Source organism: Takifugu flavidus, chromosome 18 (genome assembly GCF_003711565.1).
Source record: "Takifugu flavidus isolate HTHZ2018 chromosome 18, ASM371156v2, whole genome shotgun sequence".
Classification (NCBI taxonomy): Eukaryota; Metazoa; Chordata; class Actinopteri; order Tetraodontiformes; family Tetraodontidae; genus Takifugu; species Takifugu flavidus.
In genome coordinates, this window is record NC_079537.1 from 6,083,975 (window position 1) to 6,108,739 (window position 24,765).

The 24,765-nt window shown below is 39.0% G+C and overlaps 1 gene segment (V, D, J or C); it reads left to right on the plus strand.

The window, feature by feature from the left end:
• The first annotated feature begins 7,711 nt into the window (after window positions 1–7,711).
• On the plus strand, window positions 7,712–12,439 carry LOC130515328 (Ig heavy chain V region 186-1-like). The segment is given in 3 exon segments: window positions 7,712–7,810; window positions 7,899–8,193; window positions 12,385–12,439. Coding segments are annotated over 3 exon segments (399 nt in total).
• Window positions 12,440–24,765: the final 12,326 nt, after the last annotated feature.

Here is a 24,765-nt window from a genome sequence, read left to right on the forward strand (position 1 = left end):
CAATGCAGAAAATTGAGTACTGTTAATTTGACTTGAAAGAATAGTTGTTCAGAAATTATTAGTTATCATTAAGAAATTATTATTTCAACACGTTCAACTGTAAAAAGCAGTTCAAAACAGGGAAAAAATAAATTTATTTTTAAGAGAAACTCAAAAAGTAACAATCAAATTGATGCTGTGCAAATGAAAGTGAGGAGGAGTCGATGCAAAACTCAGATGTGTTCCACGTCTACTTATGTGAGAGCAGAGAGGAGGACAGAGAAGAGGGGACACACAGTTGAACATGATGGACTGTAGGACAGGACTGCTGCTTCTAACTATCTGCTGGGCAGGTGAAGATCTTCACTCATCCTGATTGTTGACAGACTTTTTGTCATCAGCTGATTAACTTGATGTTTCATCTTCTAAACAGGTGTTGATGCTCAGACTCTGACCCAGTCTGAACCAGTGGTTAAAAGACCTGGAGAATCTCACACACTGACCTGTTCAGCCTCTGGATTCACATTCAGTGACTACTACATGGCCTGGGTCAGACAGGCTCCTGGAAAAGGACTGGAGTGGATCAGTGATATCGAATATGATGGCAGCAGCCAGTACTACTCTGAGTCAGTCAAAGGCCGGTTTATCATCTCCAGAGACAACAACAGAGCACAGCTGAATCTGCAGATGAACAGCCTGAAGACTGAAGATTCTGCTGTTTATTATTGTGCTCGAGAGTCACAGTGACTGAAGTCAGTTCAGCAGCTGTACAAAAACACACACTTCTCATATTCGCTGCTGTGAAGTGCAGAACTGCACACTGAATACTCTGATCTGTCATTTTCTGCCTTTTAATTTGTTAAATTACCTTTTTACTTTTAAATTATCTTAAAAGAAATAATGATTTCATGATTATTTTGAACAATAAATAGCATAAAAAATGGTGCCAACATGAATTATTTGCAATTTTCCCTTAATGTCATCTTAATTTAAGTATGAGATACTATCATCAAAAGAAAATGTATTCATTTTTGGCTCATGTTGACAGGAGTTTTTGAACTTTGAACAAAATTAGAGCTTTTGCCCAGAAGGTTCCTGTCTGTGTGTTCATGCCAAAGAGGTGACACAGAGGACCAGAAGATGCAGCCCAGAATCTATATAGTAGTGAATTAAACCCAATCATCAGTTGCTTGGGACATCAGTTGCAGTAGCACTGCCTCCGGTCTCCAAGGTACCTGAACACTCACCAACTGGAGCAGTTTGGACTTGAAATGATGCCTTATGATCTCTGCCGAATGCTAATATTCAGTTTTTACTTCTGTCCAGGTCCATCCTATACATATCCTGTGTTTCCAGAGCAAACTATTCCTGAGGCTTCAGAGGCAAAGCAGACAACTTATGTTTACACAACGCAAACATGTCGCTCAAAACTCAGTATGAGCAGTCAGTGCTTGGATGCTTGGATGATGACTAAATAAGAACATTCAGTGTCTAACCTAAGCAAGAACACACCAGTGCATGTTTCCAGTTCAGTCATTCCAGTCCATTCCTTCCAGTTCGGTCATTAAAAAGCACTGGAGACTCTCCATCTGTCCTGAAGGAGATCTGAGTTCACATTTCCCGTAGGTCTAGTATGAACTGGATCAGACAGGATCCTGGAAAAGGACTGGAGTGGATCAGTGCTATTAGTTCTGCTGTTTATTATTGTACTCGATGGTCACAGTGACTGAAGTCAGTTCAGCAGCTGTACAAAAACACACACTTCTCATATTTACTGCTGTGAAGAGCTGAAGTGAACGCTGTCTTTATTTTAATAATGCATGCCTTTTAAATGTTATTTAAATTATTTAAATTTTACTACTGCTTTTAACCAAAATTAATGTAAAGTGCCTACATGACTAATTTGTAAATTTACTTTAAAGTCATTTCATTTAATTAACATAAACTATCATCAACTGAACATGTATTAATTCTCATTGATCCACCATCACTCTCTCCAACTGTTTTTACCTGCAATGGTCCAATATTTGGTCATCAACAATTAACCTCAGGTAATCTATCTTCTCTACCCAAAGGATTTAAAAATGGACTGTGGTGACTCCCATACTGTTTCCATTGTCCTGCAATCACTGATGCAGTTCAGCAGATTTCAGAACAGCCTTTTGGATTTTTTTCTTCCTTCTCACTTGTTACTTTAGGGGTCCCTCAGGTGTCTGTCCGAGGATGTCTCATTCTGGTCTGTGATACAAAATCCTGTTTGACTGTAAAAAGACAAAAACAATTGACAGTCAAATCAGTGACATCAGATGTTCAATTAATTAGATTGAATATGATAAAAACATTTATTCAGAGGTGAATTGACTGAAGGTATTATAAATACAGTAATTAATTTCTGTTTACATTGGTAAAGGAGATTTTTTCTTACTAAGAAATCTAAATTTATTTATACTAAAATGAAACATGATGTAATCACTGACACACCGATATCAAAAAGAAATTTCTGTCTAGTTGATTACTCTTAATCTCAGTGATTCATATTCAAATCGCAAGTAATTATTTACAATAAGAATGAAAGATTTAACTATATTATTCTACTTAGTGTGAAATAAAACAACATAACATTGTTTCTACCCTGAGCTGATTTCTGTTTGGTGTTTTGTGGTCAGAACAGTTGGTGCTTCTTTTATATCCTGTCAGAGTTCTTCGCTATGCAAAGGGAACTTCCTGTCCATCTGCTATAAAGACTTGACATCCTGCTGTTAGCTGCAGCAGAAGAAGAGAAACTCCCATCAGATCAGCTTCAATACCAACCATGTTCTCTGTAGCTCTGCTGCTGCTGTTGGCAGCTGGATCCTGTGAGTCTGACTGAGGCAGAGACACTGACAGTGTGATCACCCTGACTGTTCCCTCTACGTCCACTGATTCAATCTTCTGCTCTTCATTCACAGGTGTGAAGGGTGAACAGTTGACACAACCAGCCTCTGTGACTGTGCAGCCAGGTCAGCGTCTGACCATCACCTGTCAGGTCTCTTATTCTGTTAGCAGCTATTACACAAGCTGGATCAGACAGCCTGCAGGGAAAGGACTGGAGTGGATTGGATACCATCGTGTTGGAAACACCCCATATTACAAAGCTTCCCTGAAGAACAAGTTCAGCATCAGTTTAGACTCTTCCAGCAACACAGTGACTCTAAATGGAGTGAATGTGCAGCCTGAAGACACTGCTGTGTATTACTGTGCCAGATACACAATAACACAAAGCATCAGTGGAGCTGAACAAAAACCCCTCAGAGCATCAACACATCATCACCAGAGGGGGCGCTGTCACACCAGGAATGATTAATCACCTCAACATGGTTGACTTTGAAATGTTGAGGAAAGTTGCTTTAGATCAATACTTTTAGAACAGAACAATTTAAAAGAAATTATTAAAATGTAGAAGAGTTTTGATACAGATCATTCATTAAAATTACTTAATATATTCAAAACTGCTTTTACAGAATCCTAAACATTTTAGCCTCAATATTCTGCAAGAAAAATCATGGATATGAGAAGTAGTTTCACAAGGACAGAGCAGCAACAATAAATGTGTTACTCAGTAATTTCATCAATGATCACAACAGTTAATCTCAACATACATCCAAAATTTAAAGAACACACACTAGGTCACAATTTTAAACATATATCAGTGTTTAATATTGTTACCCAAACATTCATGATCAAATGAAGACTTATGGACAAAATTCTGTCCTTGTTTATTAATATTGATTAAATATTGAAGAAAGAGTTGTTTTACGTGCCTGAAAATACTTCAATGTCAGTGACTGAAATCTGGAATCCGTTTAAATTCCCACATCTCAGAGTTCTCCTCGAGATGTTCTAAAGGCCTTTCTGCATTAAAAAAAAAAAAAAAAAAAAAAAAAACAGAATTAGCAGCTGGAATAGGACTGATAACAAGCACCACTTAGTCCTTAGTCCTTGGACCACTAACGAACCATTAATTTAAAGGTTTAAAAAGTCTGAGATCATAGGCTCACATCATCCAAAGAGGAGGAGGCATCACAATCAAATCCAGTTGTTTACTGAGGAGGAGTCGATGCAAAACTCAGATGTGTTCCACGTCTACTTATGTGAGAGCAGAGAGGAGGACAGAGAAGAGGGGACACACAGTTGAACATGATGGACTGTAGGACAGGACTGCTGCTTCTAACTATCTGCTGGGCAGGTGAAGATCTTCACTCATCCTGATTGTTGACACACTTTAATTTTTGTCATCAGCTGATTAACTTGATGTTTCATCTTCTAAACAGGTGTTGATGCTCAGACTCTGACCCAGTCTGAACCAGTGGTTAAAAGACCTGGACAATATCACACACTGACCTGTTCAGCCTCTGGATTCACATTCAGCAGCTATGCGATGCACTGGGTCAGACAGGCTCCTTGAAAAGGACTGGAGTGGATCAGTGCTATTAGTAATGCTCATAGCATTAATGCTTATATCGGCACCTTTATCAGCCCTAAGTACTACTCTGAGTCAGTCAAAGGCCGGTTCTCATCTCCAGAGACGACAACAGAGCACATCTGAATCTGCAGATGAACAGCCTGAAGACTGAAGATTCTGCTGTTTATTATTGTGCTCGAAGTCACAGTGACTGAAGTCAGTTCAGCAGCTGTACAAAAACACACACCTCGTATTTCCTGCTGTGAAGTGCAGAACTGCACACTGAATACTGTTTTTATTTTAATAATTTCTGCTTTTTATATCTTTAATTTACCTCCTTACTTTTTAATAATTTACAAACTATGTGTATGTTTATGCATTTATTAAACCCATCAGTAACAAATACATCACATTTCCCCCTCAAATAATATAATATTCTGGTAGCTCAATTACATTGTATTGATGGTAAATTATGCATAGTTTTGACTGATTGACCTCAATGTTTTTTGGAGTATCTAAATATTTTAGATGAAATCTTCCCACATTGGGGGTCTACCTTCATTTAACATCAATTATTCTTATGGAATAGTTCACTTCAACAACAGTTGATAAATTCTTGTTGATCCAGCATTTTTCTGTCAAGTTATTTTTAACCTGCAATGGTCCAATCTTTGAGCAAAAACAATTAACCTGAACTCTATCTTATTTCCCAACAAACTATGTTAAAAAATGGTACAATGACAACTTTATTAATCACCACACTCCTGCAAAAATTCAACTGATTTCACAACCTTATTTGCAACATTAAATAAATTCGGAGGAACAGATTGAACCAAAAATTTGTCTGGATTTAGTTGTGTTCTTTTATGGAATTTGGTGGAAAACAGGTTACAGGATCTGACTGAAGAGGACCATAGTGAAAATATCCAACAGGAAAAGAAGCACAGTGAGTCAGGATTTAAGCTGAGGGACGAGCAGGAGCAGATGGTGTTGGCAGGTCTGCAGGCAGAGAGACAGCGCTGATGAGCAAAGAAATGACATCTAAAACTATGACTACGGGAATGAAAACTGAGTTGAGCCGATGACCAAAGATTTCACATCAAACCGGCAGAGAACGTGGAGAAGAGACAGCCTGGATGACAAGAAACATGTGGACAGTGCCTCCCTGACCAAAAAAAGAAAGTATACATAAATAAATATTAATATTTTCCAATGACATGTGTTAAAAATGTATTTAGAGTATGACTGCACATTTTTGCCATTTTCTTGAGTTAAAATTGCTGAATTTGAGTTTTACCGATCAAATCCAGGGCAGAAACCCCTGGTGAGGCAGAGGTGAATTGTGCCCCACGTCTGACTGCATGATCCACTACAAACTGGGTTGCATGACGTGTGCCAGTTTTTGCTCCTCAGCATATCGCTAATATGAACTTTACATGCATGTGTGAGAGAAATATTCCTGCTGATCGCTCAACAGAGTGCAGAGAAAAGTCAGCAGGTGAGGCGTGCAGTACTCTGTCTCAACTCAGGGGGCGGACGCAAGCTGGCAGGTGCTTTCTCGCTGCAGTGGTTGCTTCAACAGAGGCAATCCTGTCCTTAAAGAATTATTCTTTTTTTATGAGCATTTTAATAGGGAAACTTTGTTAAAATTTATTGAAGAACAGAATTTAAAGTTTGAAAAATAACAGAAATTTTACTGTTGGTCAAAATTAAATTTGATGTGCTGCACACATCTCTGCACTTTAATTTTTCACAGAATATATGATTTTTTTAAAACGCAAGATGGGTGCTCTATCCATAGCTATAAAAGAAAGTTCTTTATAGGACGAATATGTTCCTGTGTATATGTTGTGTTGGATTGTGAGTGTAATTGAAAGAGGAATGCTGATGGGATATGAAGCATTATCAGTCGTTGAATGCTGTTGGAAAAATGGTGAAATAAGATGTTTTTTTCAGTTCTTACCATCGTAAATCTGACTCTTGAGGAGTCAGTGCCTCACCAGCCATGAACCTCACCGCACATCACTGGTATTTAATACATATTGAATAACACAAGTGGGCGGCACGGTGGTGTGGTGGTTAGCACTGTGGCCTCACAGCAAGAAGGCCCCGGGTTCGATCCCCGGTTGGGACTGATTGGGGACTTTCTGTGTGGAGTTTGCATGTTCTCCCTGTGCCTGCGTGGGTTCTCTCCAGGTACTCCGGCTTCCTCCCACAGTCCAAAGACATGCATGATTGGGGATTAGGCTAATTGGAAACTCTAAATTGCCCGTAGGTGTGAGTGTGAGAGTGAATGGTTGTGTGTCTGTATGTGTTAGCCCTGCGATTGACTGGCGACCAATCCAGGGTGTACCCTGCCTCCGCCCATTGAGCTGGGATAGGCTCCAGCCCCCCTGCAACCCTCAGTGGAGGAACAAGCGGTAGAAAATGAGTGAGTGAGTGAGTGAGTGAGTGAGTGAGTGAGTGAGTGAATAACACAATCCTCAATCTACGGACGGTTTGTGAAGTTGGGCCCATTTACTCAGGATGAGTTGGTAGAGTTATGGTTGGGTAGGGAGCTTTGAAATAAATTATGTCTCTAAATACCAACAAAGATAGGGAAAGGATGTGTGCGTGTGTGTGTGTGTGTGAGCAAGAGAGTCAGACGGAGAGAGAGAAAGAAATGAGGACTCTCACCACTGAAGAATGATGGAGATAATGCTGATTTGTGTTTCAGCACGTTTTGACTTGATCTCATCCAGCTTCCAGACTCACTGGCATTAACCAAAATGATGCCTTGAACAAGTTTAATGACACAAACATACTTTAGTAACTCTGTGACAGCAGAGAATGAGGAGGCTGAAGACACAGATCAGGTGCACAAACATCTATAAACCATGAAAACAAACAGAAGAAAAACATTTTAGAGCAAAAAGAAAATGATGAATTGATGAAACAAACAAGTGGGATGATGATGATGATGATGATGATGATAATGATGATTGTCTTTGATCAGATGTACTACAGGTTAAATTCTAGAATATAGAACGCTCCCTGCAGACATGTTTAAAAGTCTACATTTCTGCTCAGTCTAATGTGATCAATACAGTCATGTGACACAATTTATACAGGTTCAAGTTCATTAAACATATAATGGATCACCATGGATACATTTCATGATGAATGATTCTGAGTGTCTCTCTTCAGATCTTCTTGGGGTGTTTATGAAAATGTCCCAGAGAGGGACGTCTATGCAAACTCTCCCTGTCCTATAAAACCAGCAGGAACTTGTGACAGGAGCCTGGAGCAGTTTTACACAGTTCTGCTCAGATCAGAGCACAGAACTGCAGTGTCAGCACATAATGGAGAACACAGTGATCAGAGGTTTACTGATCATTGTCACTGTTCACGGTGAGAACATCAGGGCTGCTGTTACTTCTGTGGACAGGTCCAGAATGGGCTTGACCTGGTTGTTGGGTGTATTTCTATTGTCTTTCAGGTGTTTGGAGTGAAAGACTGGATCAGTCTCAGCCTGAAGTAAAAAGACCTGGAGAGACAGTGAAGATGTCCTGCACCATTTCAGGGTTTCGCATGACCAGCTACTATATCCACTGGATACGACAGAGACCAGGGAAAGCTCTGGAGTGGATCGGGAGGATGGATACAGGTTCAAACTCTGCTAGCTATGGAAGCTCTTTCAAAAGTGGTTACGTGATGACTGAAGACGTGTCCAGCAGCACTCAGTACCTGCAGATCAGCAGCCTGACAGCAGAGGATTCTGCTGTTTCTTCTGTGCTCGACACCACAGTGACTCCAGAGAGAGGAACAGCTGTGCAAAAACCTCCACAGACAACAAACGTGCCTCCTTCTCAAAAGCTGAATTACAATCTTCATAAAGACTTACCAGGAAAGTTTTTCCAAATATTTCCAGCAGTTAAATAGACATAATGTTTTAGACTCTCCTGTGTTTGTTTATTATTTTATTTTATTTTTTCTGCTTGTTGTCTTACTCTGTCCTCCTCAGATACTAATTACTGTCATGTCCCTCATTTGTGTCTCATCATCTTTGCCCCGTCCTTGTGTATTTAAACAAGAGTGTTTTGTTAAAGTGTCCAGTGGGCCCCTCATGTCTTTGACCGAGTTATCTTGTGTTTTGAACATCAGATGTTCAATTAATTAGATTGAATATGCTAAAAACATTTATTCAGAGGTGAATTGACTGAAGGTACTATGAATGTGCAATGACACATTTTCAGTATTTGATATATCTAATGTACAGAATATTCAATCACAGAATCAATTTTAAACACTAAAGTTTTTCATTTCTATTTTCCAACTACTCACCTTCACCACCACACGCATTTTTTTCAGTTTAAATTGACCTAATTTCTATAGAAATAGAAACTTAAACATAAACATGTCAAAAAAAAATTCTATCAAACATTTAGTTGATTACTCTTAATCTCAGTGATTCATATTCAAATCACAAGTAATTATTTACAATAAGAATGAATGATTTAACTATATATTTCAACTATAATATTGTTGCTACCCTGAGCTGATTTCTGTTTGGTGTTTTGTGGTCAGAACAGTTGGTCCTTCTTTATATCCCATCAGAGTTCTTCTCTATGCAAAGGGAACTTCCTGTCCATCTGCTATAAAGACTTGACATCCTGCTGTCAGCTGCAGCAGAACAAGAGAAGCTCCCATCAGATCAGCTTCAATACCAACCATGTTCTCTGTAGCTCTGCTGCTGCTGTTGGCAGCTGGATCCTGTGAGTCTGACTGAGGCAGAGACACTGACAGTGTGATCACCCTGACTGTTCCCTCTACGTCCACTGATTCAATCTTCTGCTCTTCATCCACAGGGGTGAAGTGTGAACAGTTGACACAACCAGCCTCTGTGACTGTGCAGCCAGGTCAGCGTCTGACCATCACCTGTCAGGTCTCTTATTCTGTTAGCAGCTATTACACAAGCTGGATCAGACAGCCTGCAGGGAAAGGACTGGAGTGGATTGGATATAAATATACTGGAGGCTCCTACTACAAAGATTCCCTGAAGAACAAGTTCAGCATCAGTTTGGACTCTTCCAGCAACACAGTGACTCTAAATGGAGTGAATGTGCAGCCTGAAGACACTGCTGTGTATTACTGTGCCGAGAACACAATAACACAAAGCATCAGTAGAGCTGAAAAAAAAACCCCTCAGAGCATCAACACAACATCACCAGAGGGGGCGCTGTCACACCAGGAATGAATCATGACAACAACGTTGAGGCAGAAGATTTGAGGAAAAATAATAAAGAAAAAGACTTCAGAAATTAAATTAAATTAAAAGTAAAAACTGTAGGAAACATTTGAGGGATAATGGTCATAAAAAAGAAATACAAAATCAGAAAACGTTTTTGAATTGATTTCCCACAAATATATAAAGATCAATGTTCGAAAATATATATGATAACTGCTTTAATAGAATTCTAAACTTCTGCTATCATTATGCAATAAGTTCACATGTATTTAAAATTCTTTCATAAGGATAATGCAGCAACAATATATTTATTACTCTGTAATTTCAATTATCTCAACAGTTAATTTCAACATTCACTCAAAATGAAAGCACAACGTAGTTGATGATTTTTTTAACAAAGATAAGTGTTTAATACTGTTACTCAAACATTTCATGATCAATTGATGACTCTTGGAAAAATAAATAAAATTATTTGATAATGATTAAATGTTTGAAGACCCAGTTTGTTTTATTTTAAAGAAAATACTTAAATATGAGTGACTGTCTGATATGACAAATTCACTGACAATCTCCAATCTCATGATTCTGCCTTTAGACATTCCTTTGGTATCCTAAAATTAATTTGCAGTTGGATGAGAACAGCTGAGTGTGAAGTGTGGGGTACCTCACAAATCAGTACTAGGACCACTGGTGTATCATTAATTGGACAAAATTAAAAGTGTCATTGATCATTGGCTCACATCATCTAAAGAGGAGGAGGCATCACAATCAAATCCAGTTGTTTAGTGAGGAGGAGGAGTCGATGCAAAACTCAGATGTGTTCCACGTCTACTTATGTGAGAGCAGAGAGGAGGACAGAGAAGAGGGGACACACAGTTGAACATGGACTGTAGGACAGGACTGCTGCTTCTAACTATCTGCTGGGCAGGTGAAGATCTTCACTCATCCTGATTGTTGACACACTTTAATTTTTGTCATCAGCTGATTAACTTGATGTTTCATCTTCTAAACAGGTGTTGATGCTCAGACTCTGACCCAGTCTGAACCAGTGGTTAAAAGACCTGGACAATCTCACACACTGACCTGTTCAGCCTCTGGATTCACATTCAGCAGCTACTGGATGGCCTGGGTCAGACAGGCTCCTGGAAAAGGATTGGAGTGGATCAGTGCTATTTACACTGATGGCAGCTACAAGTACTACTCTGAGTCAGTCAAAGGCCGGTTTATCATCTCCAGAGACAACAACAGAGCACAGCTGAATCTGCAGATGAACAGCCTGAAGACTGAAGATTCTGCTGTTTATTATTGTGCTCGAGAGTCACAGTGACTGAAGTCAGTTCAGCAGCTGTACAAAAACACACACTCATATTTCCTCGTCTGATCACATCTATATTCATCTTCTTTCACAAATTATTTCCTTTAAACTAACATAACAACATGAGAGAAAATAACAACATCACAATTTTTCAAAAATATACTGAATACTTATCGGGGAGCTGATCAAAACCCTCAGAGCATCAAAACAAGATCTCCACAAGAGGCGCCATCACACCAAGATTGCTTTCAACGCCTTCTTCCTTAAGATTTCTTTGTGCCTTGCAACAAATATAACAGAGAGGGAGGTCTGCACAAACTCTTTTTGTTCTTGAAACGCACCAGGAACGTTTGAAAGAAGCTTGGAGCAGTTTTTTACACAGAAGTCAGCAAAAAAACACTGTGAGGCGTCATTCCTGTGTCTTCAAAATAAAATATTTACTGCTGTGAAGAGCAGAGCTGCACACTGAATACTGTCTTTATTTTATTTTATTCATTTATGCCTTTTAATCTTTAATTTACCTCCTTACTTCAATAATTTCCAAAAACATGTAAATGTTTATGCATTTATTAAAACATCAGTAATGAATAAATCACATTTCCCCCTCAAATAATTCAATATTCTGGTAGCTCAGTTACATTGTATTGATGATAAATTATGCATAGTTTTGACTGATTGACGTCGAGGTATTTTGGAGTATCTAAATATTTTAGATGAACTTTTCCCACATTGTGGGTCTTCCTTCATTAAACATCAATTATTCTTATGGAATAGTTCAGTTCAACAACAGTTGATACATTTTTGTTGATCCAGCATTTTTCTGTCAAGTTACTTTTAACCTGCAATGGTCCAATCTTTGGCAAAAACAATTAACCTGAAATTTATCTTATTTCCCAACAAACTATGTTAAAAAAATGGTACAATGACAACTTTATTAATCACCCACTCCTGAGGATTTGCTGCTAAAATTCAACTGATTTCACAACCTTATTTGCATTTTGAATTAAATTTGGAGGAACAGATTGAACCAAAAATTTATCTGGATTTAGTTGTGTTCTTTTATGGAATTTGGTGGAAAACAATTACAGGATCAGACTGAACAGGACCACAGTGAATATATCCAACAGGAAAAGAAGGACAATGAGTCAGGATTTAGGCTGAGAGACGAGCAGGAGCAGATGGTGTTGGCAGGTCTGCAGGCAGAGAGACAGCGCTGATGAGCAAAGAAATGACATCTAAAACTATGACTACGGGAATGAAAACTGAGTTGAGCCGATGACCAAAGATTTCACATCAAACCGGCAGAGAACGTGGAGAAGAGACAGCCTGGATGACAAGAAACACGTGGAGATACAGACAAAACCATTAGGAGTCCCGAGTGTTTTCCCTCTCCCCCTCCCCTTCTGTGTCTTTCTGTTTCAGGCTGGACCAGCGGTTTCCTGACTCTCCCCCTGTTGGGCGAGCTAGGCACACCTGAGACCAATCTCCAGTCATTATCCACACCTGCCGTTCTCCTCAACTCTGCACTCATCGCTGATTTGTTGATTACCCCCGTGGTACAGCCTGGCTCCTATAACTGTAAGTTTGTTTCCTCGAACCTGTTTCCAGTCTGGAACTAATCGTTCGTCTTTCCTGCGGATCGCCACTTGGATGCCTGCTCGCACTGCCCAGCCTGCTCCAGTCTGATTGTGTTTGTCTTTCACCTGCACCCTTTGGCTCTGTTCTGAACTTGGACCTCAGTAAACTTGATTTCAACCTCACCCTATCGTGTGTGTCTGCATTTGGGGTCTCGATTCGTGTCCGCACATCGTAACAAAATCAGAGAAAGGAAGGGGACAGAGAGATGCCAGGAAACTCCTGAAGAATATGTGTGTTTTGTCATCCTCCTCTCTGGATACTTTTGGGGGCCCTAAGGTGTCGAACCTGGGACCACTCATTGTTAGTCTGTTGAATTTATTTCAAGATTCCATGAAGAAATATCGAAGGATCTGAGTGCCAAAGTTTCATCTGACATCACTGACCTTCTCTTTCACACTCACTTCTGAAGTGTTTTAGATGAAATTTAAAGATAGTTTTGAACTATTTCTTACTATTTAGGTATATACTGTATATATGTCTTATTTATTTTATTTATCTTATTCTAGTGTTGTCTTCTTTATGTTGAATGTCGCAGCATCACACCAAGACAAATTCCTAGCTTGTGTAACACTGTGTATTACATGAACAATGGCAATAAATCTGATTCTGATTCTGAATGTTACAGTAGATGAAATTTACATGAGAGTTCCAGTGACACCTGTTTCATTTCAATAATATCCTTAAAGGTTACAATGAATTAAGTAAAAGCAAACCTTCACATGTAAAACATGATTTGACTGTAGGTTTCCACTCTGATGCTGATCCCTGATGCAGTTTATTAGATTCAGAGCTTCCTTTTGGATTTTTCTGGTCCTCCTCATCTAGATCCATTAATTGGTTTTATATTGTGAAATAAATTTGTATTCTCCAAAACTGTTTTGCATGTGCTGAACTTCACATGTAAAACATGATTTGACTGTAGGTTTCCACTCTCCTATTGGCTTCAGTCAGATCAACAGTGATAATCCACATGTTTGATTCTATGCAAATTCCGAGTTCTTCTTTGTTCCTCAGCTATAAAAAACCATCACATCAGACTGTCAGTGGAGTTCTCTGCACCTGACTTTCATCATTAACCATGTTCTCTGCAGCTCTGCTGCTGCTGTTGGCAGCTGGATGTGAGTCTCTCTCTGTGGATTTGTCAAAGTCAGCAGTTGATCTGTTTGAGTGTGATTTAATAATCAGCATTTTCTTTGTTGTTTCACAGGTGTGAAGTGTGAACAGTTGACACAGCCAGCCTCTGTGACTGTGCAGCCAGGTCAGCGTCTGACCATCACCTGTCAGGTCTCTTATTCTGTTAGCAGCTATTACACACACTGGATCAGACAGCCTACAGGAAAGGACTGGAGTGGGGACGGAAATATACTGGAGCCTCCAACTACAAAGATTCCCTGAAGAACAAGTTCAGCATCAGTTTAGACTCTTCCAGCAACACAGTGACTCTAAATGGAGTGAATGTGCAGCCTGAAGACACTGCTGTGTATACTGTGCCAGAGAGTCACAATGACACAAACCATCAGTGGAGCTGAACAAAAACCCTCAGAGCATCAACACAACATCACCAGAGGGGGCGCTGTCACACCAGGAATGAATCATGACAACAACGTTGAGGCAGAAAGTTTGAGAAGAAGATTTTTACCTCAGAATTTAAAGTAAATATAAAACCTGTAGGAAACCTTCAATGTTTTTGTAGTAAAAATGAACTACAAAATAAGAAAACATTTTTGGATTCCTTTTGCACAAATAAAGACCAAATGACCTAAAACATATATGATGACTGATTTCGTTGAATGCTGAACTTCTGATCTCATTATGATACAAGTGAATTTCACATGCATTTAAAATTGTTTCATAAGGATAATGCAGCAACAATATATTTGTTTCTCTGTAATTTCAATGATCTCAACAGTTAATTTCAACTTTCACCCAAAATAAAACACACCCAGAACCCTTTTTTTAAAGAGATCAGTGTTTAAAATTGTTACTCAAACATTCATGATCAATTGATGACTCATGGAAAAAAAGGTGTATTTTTAAAAATCGATTAAATGATGTCACAAATTCATTGAAAATCCCTGATCTCATGAATCTCCCTTTAGACATTCTTGTTGTACACTAAAATTGATTTTCAGCTGGACGAGAACTGCTGAGTGTGAAGTGTGGGGACCTCACAAATCATTACTAGGACCACTAGTGCATCATTAATTGGACAAGATTTAAAGTGTCTTGATCATTGGCTCACATCATCCAAAGAGGAGGAGGCATCACAATCAAATCCAGTTCTTTACTGAGGAGGAGTCGATGCAAAACTCAGATGTGTTCCACGTCTACTTATGTGAGAGCAGAGAGGAGGACAGAGAAGAGGGGACACACAGTTGAACATGATGGACTGTAGGACAGGACTGCTGCTTCTAACTATCTGCTGGGCAGGTGAAGATCTTCACTCATCCTGATTGTTGACACACTTTGATTTTTGTCATCAGCTGATTAACTTGATGTTTCATCTTCTAAACAGGTGTTGATGCTCAGACTCTGACTCAGTCTGAACCAGTGGTTAAAAGACCTGGAGAATCTCACACACTGACCTGTTCAGCCTCTGGATTCACATTCAGCAGCTACTGGATGAGCTGGGTCAGACAGGCTCCTGGAAAAGGACTGGAGTGGATCAGTGATATCAAATATGATGGCAGCAGCCAGTACTACTCTGAGTCAGTCAAAGGCCGGTTTATCATCTCCAGAGACAACAACAGAGCACAGCTAAATCTGCAGATGAACAGCCTGAAGACTGAAGATTCTGCTGTTTATTATTGTGCTCGAGAGTCACAGACTGAAGTCAGTTCAGCAGCTGTACAAAAACACACACTTCTCATATTCGCTGCTGTGAAGAGCAGAACTGCACACTGAATACTCTGATCTGTCATTTTCTGCCTTTTAATTTGTTAAATTACCTTTTTACTTTTAAATTATCTTAAAAAAATAATGATTTCATGATATTTTGAACAATAAATAGCATAAAAAATGGTGCCAACATGAATTATTTGCAATTTTCCCTTAATGCCATCTTAATTTAAGTATGAGATACTATCATCAAAAGAAAATGTATTCATTTTTGGCTCATGTTGACAGGAGTTTTTGAACTTTGAACAAAATTAGAGCTTTTGCTCAGAAGGTACCTGTCTGTGTGTTCATGCCAAAAAAGTGACACAGAGACCAGAAGATGCAGCCCAGAATATACATAGTAGTGAATTAAACCCATCATTAGTTGCTTGGGACATCAGGTGCAGTAGCACCGCCTCCGGTCTCCAAGGTACCTGAACACTCACCAACTGGAGCAGTTTGGACTTGAAATGATGCCTTATGGTCTCTGCCGAATGCTAATATTCAGTTTTTACTTCTGTCCATGTCCATCCTATACATATCATGTGTTTCCAGAGCAAACTATTCTGAGGCTTCAGAGGCAAAGCAGACAACTTATCTTTACACAACGCAAACATGTCGCTCAAAACTCAGTATGAGCAGTCAGTGCTTGGATGATGACTAAATAAGAACATTCAGTGTCTAACCTAAGCAAGAACACACCAGTGCATGTTTCCAGTTCAGTCATTCCAGTCCATTCCATCCAGTTCGGTCATTAAAAAGCACTGGAGACTCTGCATCTGTCCTGACGGAGATCTGACTTCACATTTACCGTAGGTCTAGTATGAACTGGATCAGACAGGATCCTGGAAAAGGACTGGAGTCGATCGGTGAAGGATTCACTGATACCAGCAGTAACGACTATGCTGGCAGTGTGAAAGGATGTATAGAAATCAGTAAAGACAACATCAACAGTATGGCTTATCTGAGACTGTTCAGTCTAAATCTGGAGGACTCTGCTGTGTATTACTGTGCAAAACACATGGTTGAAGAGAGCAGAGAGGCTTTTCTGAAATTCCACATGATTTGTCCATTTAGACCAAAAGGTGGCAGCAGAACACACAAAGTCAGATGTCTCAGTGTGACAGTTGATGTGGTTTTTCATTTCTTGTTTTTGAGTCAAGATCATCACTTGAACAATCCATCCCAGCACAGGAATATTAGCAGCAGTAATGCTATCATGCTAAAAAAAAAAAAGGCAATATCTTCAAATTTATTATCAAGCATAAAAAAAGACAGATTAGATTCTGGTATAAGTCTTGTTCAACCTTCAATAAAAATGTGTTTGGTTGAATATTGATTGGCTGATTGATCAACCTGTCCCTCATTTTGTCTAAGTATTAAAGTTGATTTGCATATTCTTGTATCTTATTCATTTTATTAATTATGTACTTGAAAATAATATAAAAAATGTCATAATTAAAATAATTTCAATGCAGGAAATTGAGTACTGTTAATTGGCATGAAAGAATAGTTGGTCAGAAATTATTAGTTCAATTAATTAAAAACAGGTAAATAAAAATATATTAATTTTGAGAGAAACTCAAAAAGTAACAATCAAATTGATGCTGTGCAAATGAAAGTGAGGAGGAGTCGATGCAAAACTCAGATGTGTTCCACGTCTACTTATGTGAGAGCAGAGAGGAGGACAGAGAAGAGGGGACACACAGTTGAACATGATGGACTGTAGGACAGGACTGCTGCTTCTAACTATCTGCTGGGCAGGTGAAGATCTTCACTCATCCTGATTGTTGACAGACTATGACTTTGTCATCAGCTGATTAACTTGATGTTTCATCTTCTAAACAGGTGTTGATGCTCAGACTCTGACCCAGTCTGAACCAGTGGTTAAAAGACCTGGAGAATCTCACACACTGACCTGTTCAGCCTCTGGATTCACATTCAGTGACTACTGGATGGTCTGGGTCAGACAGGCTCCTGGAAAAGGACTGGAGTGGATCAGTGCTATCAACTATGGTGGCAGCAGCACATACTACTCTGAGTCAGTCAAAGGCCGGTTTATCATCTCCAGAGACAACAACAGAGCACAGCTGAATCTGCAGATGAACAGCCTGAAGACTGAAGATTCTGCTGTTTATTATTGTGCTCGAGAGTCACAGTGACTGAAGTCAGTTCAGCAGCTGTACAAAAACACACACTTCTCATATTCGCTGCTGTGAAGTGCAGAACTGGACACTGAATACTCTGATCTGTCATTTTCTGCCTTTTAATTGTTAAATTACCTTTTTACTTTTAAATTATCTTAAAAGAAATAATGATTTCATGATTATTTTGAACAATAAATAGCATAAAAAATGGTGCCAACATGAATTATTTCCATTTTTCCCTTAATGTCATCTTAATTTAAGTATGAGAAACTATCATCAAAAGAAAATGTATTCATTTTTGGCTCATGTTGACAGGAGTTTTGAACTTTGAACAAAATTAGAGCTTTTGCCCAGAAGGTTCCTGTCTGTGTGTTCATGCCAAAGAGGTGACACAGAGGACCAGAAGATGCAGCCCAGAATCTATATAGTAGTGAATTAAACCCAATCATTAGTTGCTTGGGGCATCAGTTGCAGTAGCACCGCCTCCGGTCTCCAAGGTACCTGAACACTCACCAACTGGAGCAGTTTGGACTTGAAATGATGCCTTATGATCTCTGCCGAATGCTAATATTCAGTTTTTACTTCTGTCCAGGTCCATCCTATACATATCATGTGTTTCCAGAGCAAACTATTCCTGAGGCTTCAGAGGCAAAGCAGACAGCTTATGTTTACACAACGCAAACATGTCGCTCAAAACTCAGTATGAGCAGTCAGTGCTTGGATGATGACTAAATAAGAACATTCAGTGTCTAACCTAAGCAAGAACACACCAGTGCATGTTTCCAGTTCAGTCATTCCAGTCCATTCCTTCCAGTTCGGTCATTAAAAAGCACGGGAGACTCTCCATCTGTCCTGAAGGAGATCTGACTTCACATTTCCCGTAGGTCTAGTATGAACTGGATCAGACAGGATCCTGGAAAAGGACTGGAGTGGATCGGTGAAGGCTTCACTGATACCAGCAGGAATGACAATGCTGGCAGTGTGAAAGGATGTATAGAAATCAGTAAAGACAACATCAACAGTATGGCTTATCTGAGACTGTTCAGTCTAAATCTGGAGGACTCTGCTGTGTATTACTGTGCCAAACACACTGGTTGAAGAGAGCAGAGAGGCTTTTCTGAAATTCCACAGGATATTTGTCCATTTAGACCAAAAGGTGGAAGCAGAACACACAGAGTCAGATGTCTCAGTGTGACAGTTGATGTGGTTTTTCATTTCTTGTTTTTGAGTCAAGATCATCACTTGAACAATCCATCCCAGCACAGGAATATTAGCAGCAGTAATACAATCATACTAAAAAAAAAAAAGGCAATATCTTCACATTTATTATCAAGCATAAAAAAAAGTCGGATTAGATTCTGGTATAAGTCTTGTTCAACCTTAATTAAAATAATTTCAATGCAGAAAATTGAGTACTGTTAATCTGGCTTGAAAGAATAGTTGTTCAGAAATTATTAGTTATCATTAAGAAGTTATTATTTCAACACGTTCAACTGTAAAAATCAGTTCAAAACAGGGAAAAAATATATTTATTTTTAAGAGAAACTCAAAAAGTAACAATCAAATTGATGCTGTGCAAATGAAAGTGAGGAGGAGTCGATGCAAAACTCAGATGTGCTCCACGTCTACTTATGTGAGAGCAGAGAGGAGGACAGAGAAGAGGGGACACACAGTTGAACATGATGGACTGTAGGACAGGACTGCTGCTTCTAACTATCTGCTGGGCAGGTGAAGATCTTCACTCATCCTGATTGTTGACACACTTTTGTCATCAGCTGATTAACTTGATGTTTCATCTTCTAAACAGGTGTTGATGCTCAGACTCTGACCCAGTCTGAACCAGTGGTTAAAAGACCTGGAGAATCTCACACACTGACCTGTTCAGCCTCTGGATTCACGTTCAGCAGCTACTGGATGGTCTGGGTCAGACAGGCTCCTGGAAAAGGACTGGAGTGGATCAGTGCTATCAGCACTGGCAGCAGCCAGTACTACTCTGAGTCAGTCAAAGGCCGGTTATCATCTCCAGAGACGACAACAGAGCACAGCTGAATCTGCAGATGAACAGCCTGAAGACTGAAGATTCTGCTGTTTATTATTGTGCTCGATGGTCACAGTGACTGAAGTCAGTTCAGCAGCTGTACAAAAACACACACTTCTCATATTTACTGCTGTGAAGAGCTGAAGTGAACGCTGTCTTTATTTTAATAATGCATTCCTTTTAAATGTTATTTAAATTATTTAAATTTTACTACTGCTTTTAACCAAAATTAATGTAAAGTGCCTACATGACTAATTTGTAAATTTACTTTAAAGTCATTTCATTTAATTAACATAAACTATCATCAACTGAACATGTATTAATTCTCATTGATCCACCATCACTCTCTACAACTGTTTTACCTTCAATGCTCCAATATTTGTCATCAACAATTAACCTCAGGTAATCTATCTTCTCTACCCAAAGGATTTAAAAATGGACTGTGGTGACTCCCATACTGTTTCCATTGTCCTGCAATTACTGATGCAGTTCAGCAGATTTCAAAACAGCCTTTTGGATTTTTTTCTTCCTTCTCACTTGTTACTTTAGGGGGCCCTCAGGTGTCTGTCCGAGGATGTCTCATTCTGGTCTGTGATACAAAATCCTGTTTAACTGTAAAAAGACAAAAACAATTGACAGTCAAATCAGTGACATCAGATGTTCAATTAATTAGATTGAATATGATAAAAACATTTATTCAGAGGTGAATTGACTGAAGGTATTATAAATACAGTAATTAATTTCTGTTTACATTGGTAAGGAGATTTTTTCTTACTAAGAAATCTAAATTTATTTATACTAAAATGAAACATGATGTAATCACTGACACACCGATATCAAAAAGAAATTTCTGTCTAGTTGATTACTCTTAATCTCAGTGATTCATATTCAAATCGCAAGTAATTATTTACAATAAGAATGAAAGATTTAACTATATTATTCTACTTAGTGAAATAAAACAACATAACATTGTTTCTACCCTGAGCTGATTTCTGTTTGGTGTTTTGTGGTCAGAACAGTTGGTGCTTCTTTTATATCTGTCAGAGTTCTTCGCTATGCAAAGGGAACTTCCTGTCCATCTGCTATAAAGACTTGACATCCTGCTGTCAGCTGCAGCAGAAGAAGAGAAGCTCCCATCAGATCAGCTTCAATACCAACCATGTTCTCTGTAGCTCTGCTGCTGCTGTTGGCAGCTGGATCCTGTGAGTCTGACTGAGGCAGAGACACTGACAGTGTGATCACCCTGACTGTTCCCTCTACGTCCACTGATTCAATCTTCTGCTCTTCGTTCACAGGTGTAAAGGGTGAACAGTTGACACAGCCAGCCTCTGTGACTGTGCAGCCAGGTCAGCGTCTGACCATCACCTGTCAGGTCTCTTATTCTGTTAGCAGCTATGTTACAAGCTGGATCAGACAGCCTGCAGGGAAAGGACTGGAGTGGATTGGATACCATTGTGCTGGATGCACCCCAAGCTACAAAGCTTCCCTGAAGAACAAGTTCAGCATCAGTTTAGACTCTTCCAGCAACACAGTGACTCTAAATGGAGTGAATGTGCAGCCTGAAGACACTGCTGTGTATTACTGTGCCAGATACACAATAACACAAAGCATCAGTGGAGCTGAACAAAAACCCCTCAGAGCATCAACACATCATCACCAGAGGGGGCGCTGTCACACCAGGAATGATTAATCACCTCAACATGGTTGACTTTGAAATGTTGAGGAAAGTTGCTTTAGATCAATACTTTTAGAACAGAACAATTTAAAAGACACTATTAAAATATAGAAGAGTTTTGATACGGATACATTCATTAAAATTACTTAATATATTCAAAACTGCTTTTACAGAATCCTAAACATTTTAGCCTCAATATTCTGCAAGAAAAAATCATGGATATGAGAAGTAGTTTCACAAGGACAGAGCAGCAACAATAAATGTGTTACTCAGTAATTTCATCAATGATCACAACAGTTAATCTCAACATACATCCAAAATTTAAAGAACACACACTAGGTCACAATTTTAAACATATATCAGTGTTTAATATTGTTACCCAAACATTCATGATCAAATGAAGACTTATGGACAAAATTCTGTCCTTGTTTATTAATATTGATTAAATATTGAAGATAGAGTTTTTTTTACGTGCCTGAAAATACTTCAATGTCAGTGACTGAAATCTGGAATCCGTTTAAATTCCCACATCTCAGAGTTCTCCCTCGAGATGTTCTAAAGGTCTTTCTGCATTAAAAAACAAAACAAAACAAAAAACAGAATTAGCAGCTGGAATAAGACTGATAACAAGCACCCCTTAGTCCTTAGTCCTTGGGCCACTAACGATCCATTAATTTAAAGGTTTAAAAAGTCTGAGATCATAGGCTCACATCATCCAAAGAGGAGGAGGCATCACAATCAAATCCAGTTCTTTACTGAGGAGGAGTCGATGCAAAACTCAGATGTGTTCCACGTCTACTTATGTGAGAGCAGAGAGGACAGAGAAGAGGGGACACACAGTTGAACATGATGGACTGTAGGACAGGACTGCTGCTTCTAACTATCTGCTGGGCAGGTGAAGATCTTCACTCATCCTGATTGTTGACAGACTATGATTTTTGTCATCAGCTGATTAACTTGATGTTTCATCTTCTAAACAGGTGTTGATGCTCAGACTCTGACCCAGTCTGAACCAGTGGTTAAAAGACCTGGAGAATCTCACACACTGACCTGTTCAGCCTCTGGATTCACATTCAGCAGCTATGCGATGGCCTGGGTCAGACAGGCTCCTGGAAAAGGACTGGAGTGGATCAGTGGTATTTACACTGATGGCAGCTACAAGTACTACTCTGAGTCAGTCAAAGGCCGGTTTATCATCTCCAGAGACAACAACAGAGCACAGCTGAATCTGCAGATGAACAGCCTGAAGACTGAAGATTCTGCTGTTTATTATTGTGCTCGAGAGTCACAGTGACTGAAGTCAGTTCAGCAGCTGTACAAAAACACACACTTCTCATATTTACTGCTGTGAAGTCCACACATACTAAATACTTTCTCTATTCTTTTAAATTGTTTGTGTCTTTTAGGTTTGTGAACTTTAATGTTGCCACAAAATTTTGTAAAGACAATAAATTCTATTAATTTGTTATTGTTTAAAGTTGAACTTAAGTTTTCAATTACCAATTGTATCCTGAACAATCTTTAAGTGCAGTTGAACCCAGCCTCCTGATGATACATTGTTGTTGATGTACTCGCTCTCTTTCCAGCTGTTTTAAACTTGACAGCAGACATTTAAAAAAATCAACAGACTTTATGAATTTTTATTTTCTAAAAATCTATTTCAAAACATCCCAAAGTAACACTTACAATCTACCAGAATCTCCCAGATCCACCTAAACCTGGTTTGAAAGCTCCTTTCCCTGTTGAGGGTTTTGTCATATTTCTCACTTGTTACCTTTGGAATCCCTCAGGTTTTCATCCTGGGACAACTCATTTTTCATTTGTAAAATCATGAAATAACTTCATCGAGCATTAATTTATTCTTGGCTTAATTGGTGCCACTCCAACCATCATTTTACACTAGAAGTAACTTTAAGACTCTGGCATTCTGGTTCTTGTGATTTCCAAAGTTACATTTTTCAATTCTGACTTTTGACTTCTGTCTTCAGCTCTGATGTGTTTTTGCATCAAAGGGAAAATCCATTTTAATCTCTCACATTTAAAACAAATGCAGAAAATGTTCACAACTTTTAAAATGTCTTTTCTTCATTTTGTAACTGGTTGTAATACATAGTCAGCAGGTGGTGTGTGTGTGTAGTCATAGTCATCAAGTGATAAATTTACTGTACACATGTGTGCTTGGATATATACGGATTAAGATATGTCAAAAATATTTTCACACCAATGAGTGTCGATTGTTGCATGTGAAAAAAATTGCTTGATGTTTTTGAAAATTAGGTTTTTGTTTTTAATTGCGACAAAATCTATTGGAAAGCAATAGTTAGTGCATACAACAGTTAAAGTAAAAGCATGAATATATTGAAGTTTGGGGAATTTTATAAAGTAGATTATGCTGAAATTTAAAACATTTTGTCACATTTTTCTTGAAATCAAATGAATATCTGAATGTCAATTTTTAGCACATTTATGCAAAAATTTTATCAACTTAGCTTTGGAGTCCAGGGTTCCGGTTCCTGTGCTAGTTGTTTCTTCCTGCAGGGGGCGTGAAGGAGCCAATAATTAACAACAGTGTGCGCTGCAGGCAGACGCACCTGTCGGCAATCTACATCAGGCCACCTATTTAAGAACAGAGCGCCTGTCGAGTAGGGTTGGAGAATTATTGTGTTTTCCATGGTAAATCTGATTTCTGTTTCCTCATTATTGGTTTATTTTTTAAAAATTCGTTGAAGCAATTCACCCTGGTCGTTTGAGGTCTCCACGCCGCCCTGCTGGAGTGGAGAACGCACAGGACCTGACTCCCGTGTTGGCTCCCTGCTGGAGCTCCCTGTGTGCCTCGGAAGACTGGACAAGTGCTTCCCCTGTGGTTCAGGAGGACTGCCAAGTTGATCTTTTAATAGAGACTTTGTGTTTGGACAATATTCCCACTGCGTTTTGTCTGCTTTCGGGTCCTGGAGAAAAATGAATCGTAACACTTAAAGATGTATAAAATAATTCAATCCAGATGTTAATTGCTCAACCAATGGCTAATGCTGAATCTTAATGCTGGATCTAAATCTAAATGTTAAATCTCAATCTTACTCTAAAGTAAAGAGAAGGGGGAAAAAATGTGCATTTTGATTGTATAACACAATTTGACTGTAGGTTTCCACTCTCCTACTGGCTCTATTTGATCAACAGTGATGTTCCACATGTTTGATTCTATGCAAATTCAGAGTTCTTCTTTGTTCCTCAGCTATAAAACCATCACATCAGACTGTCAGTGGAGTTCTCTGCACCTGACTTTCAACATTAACCATGTTCTCTTCAGCTCTGCTGCTGCTGTTGGCAGCTGGATGTGAGTCTCTCTCTGTGGATTTGTCAAAGTCAGCAGTTGATCTGTTTGAGTGTGATTTAATAATCAGCATTTTCTTTGTTGTTTCACAGGTGTG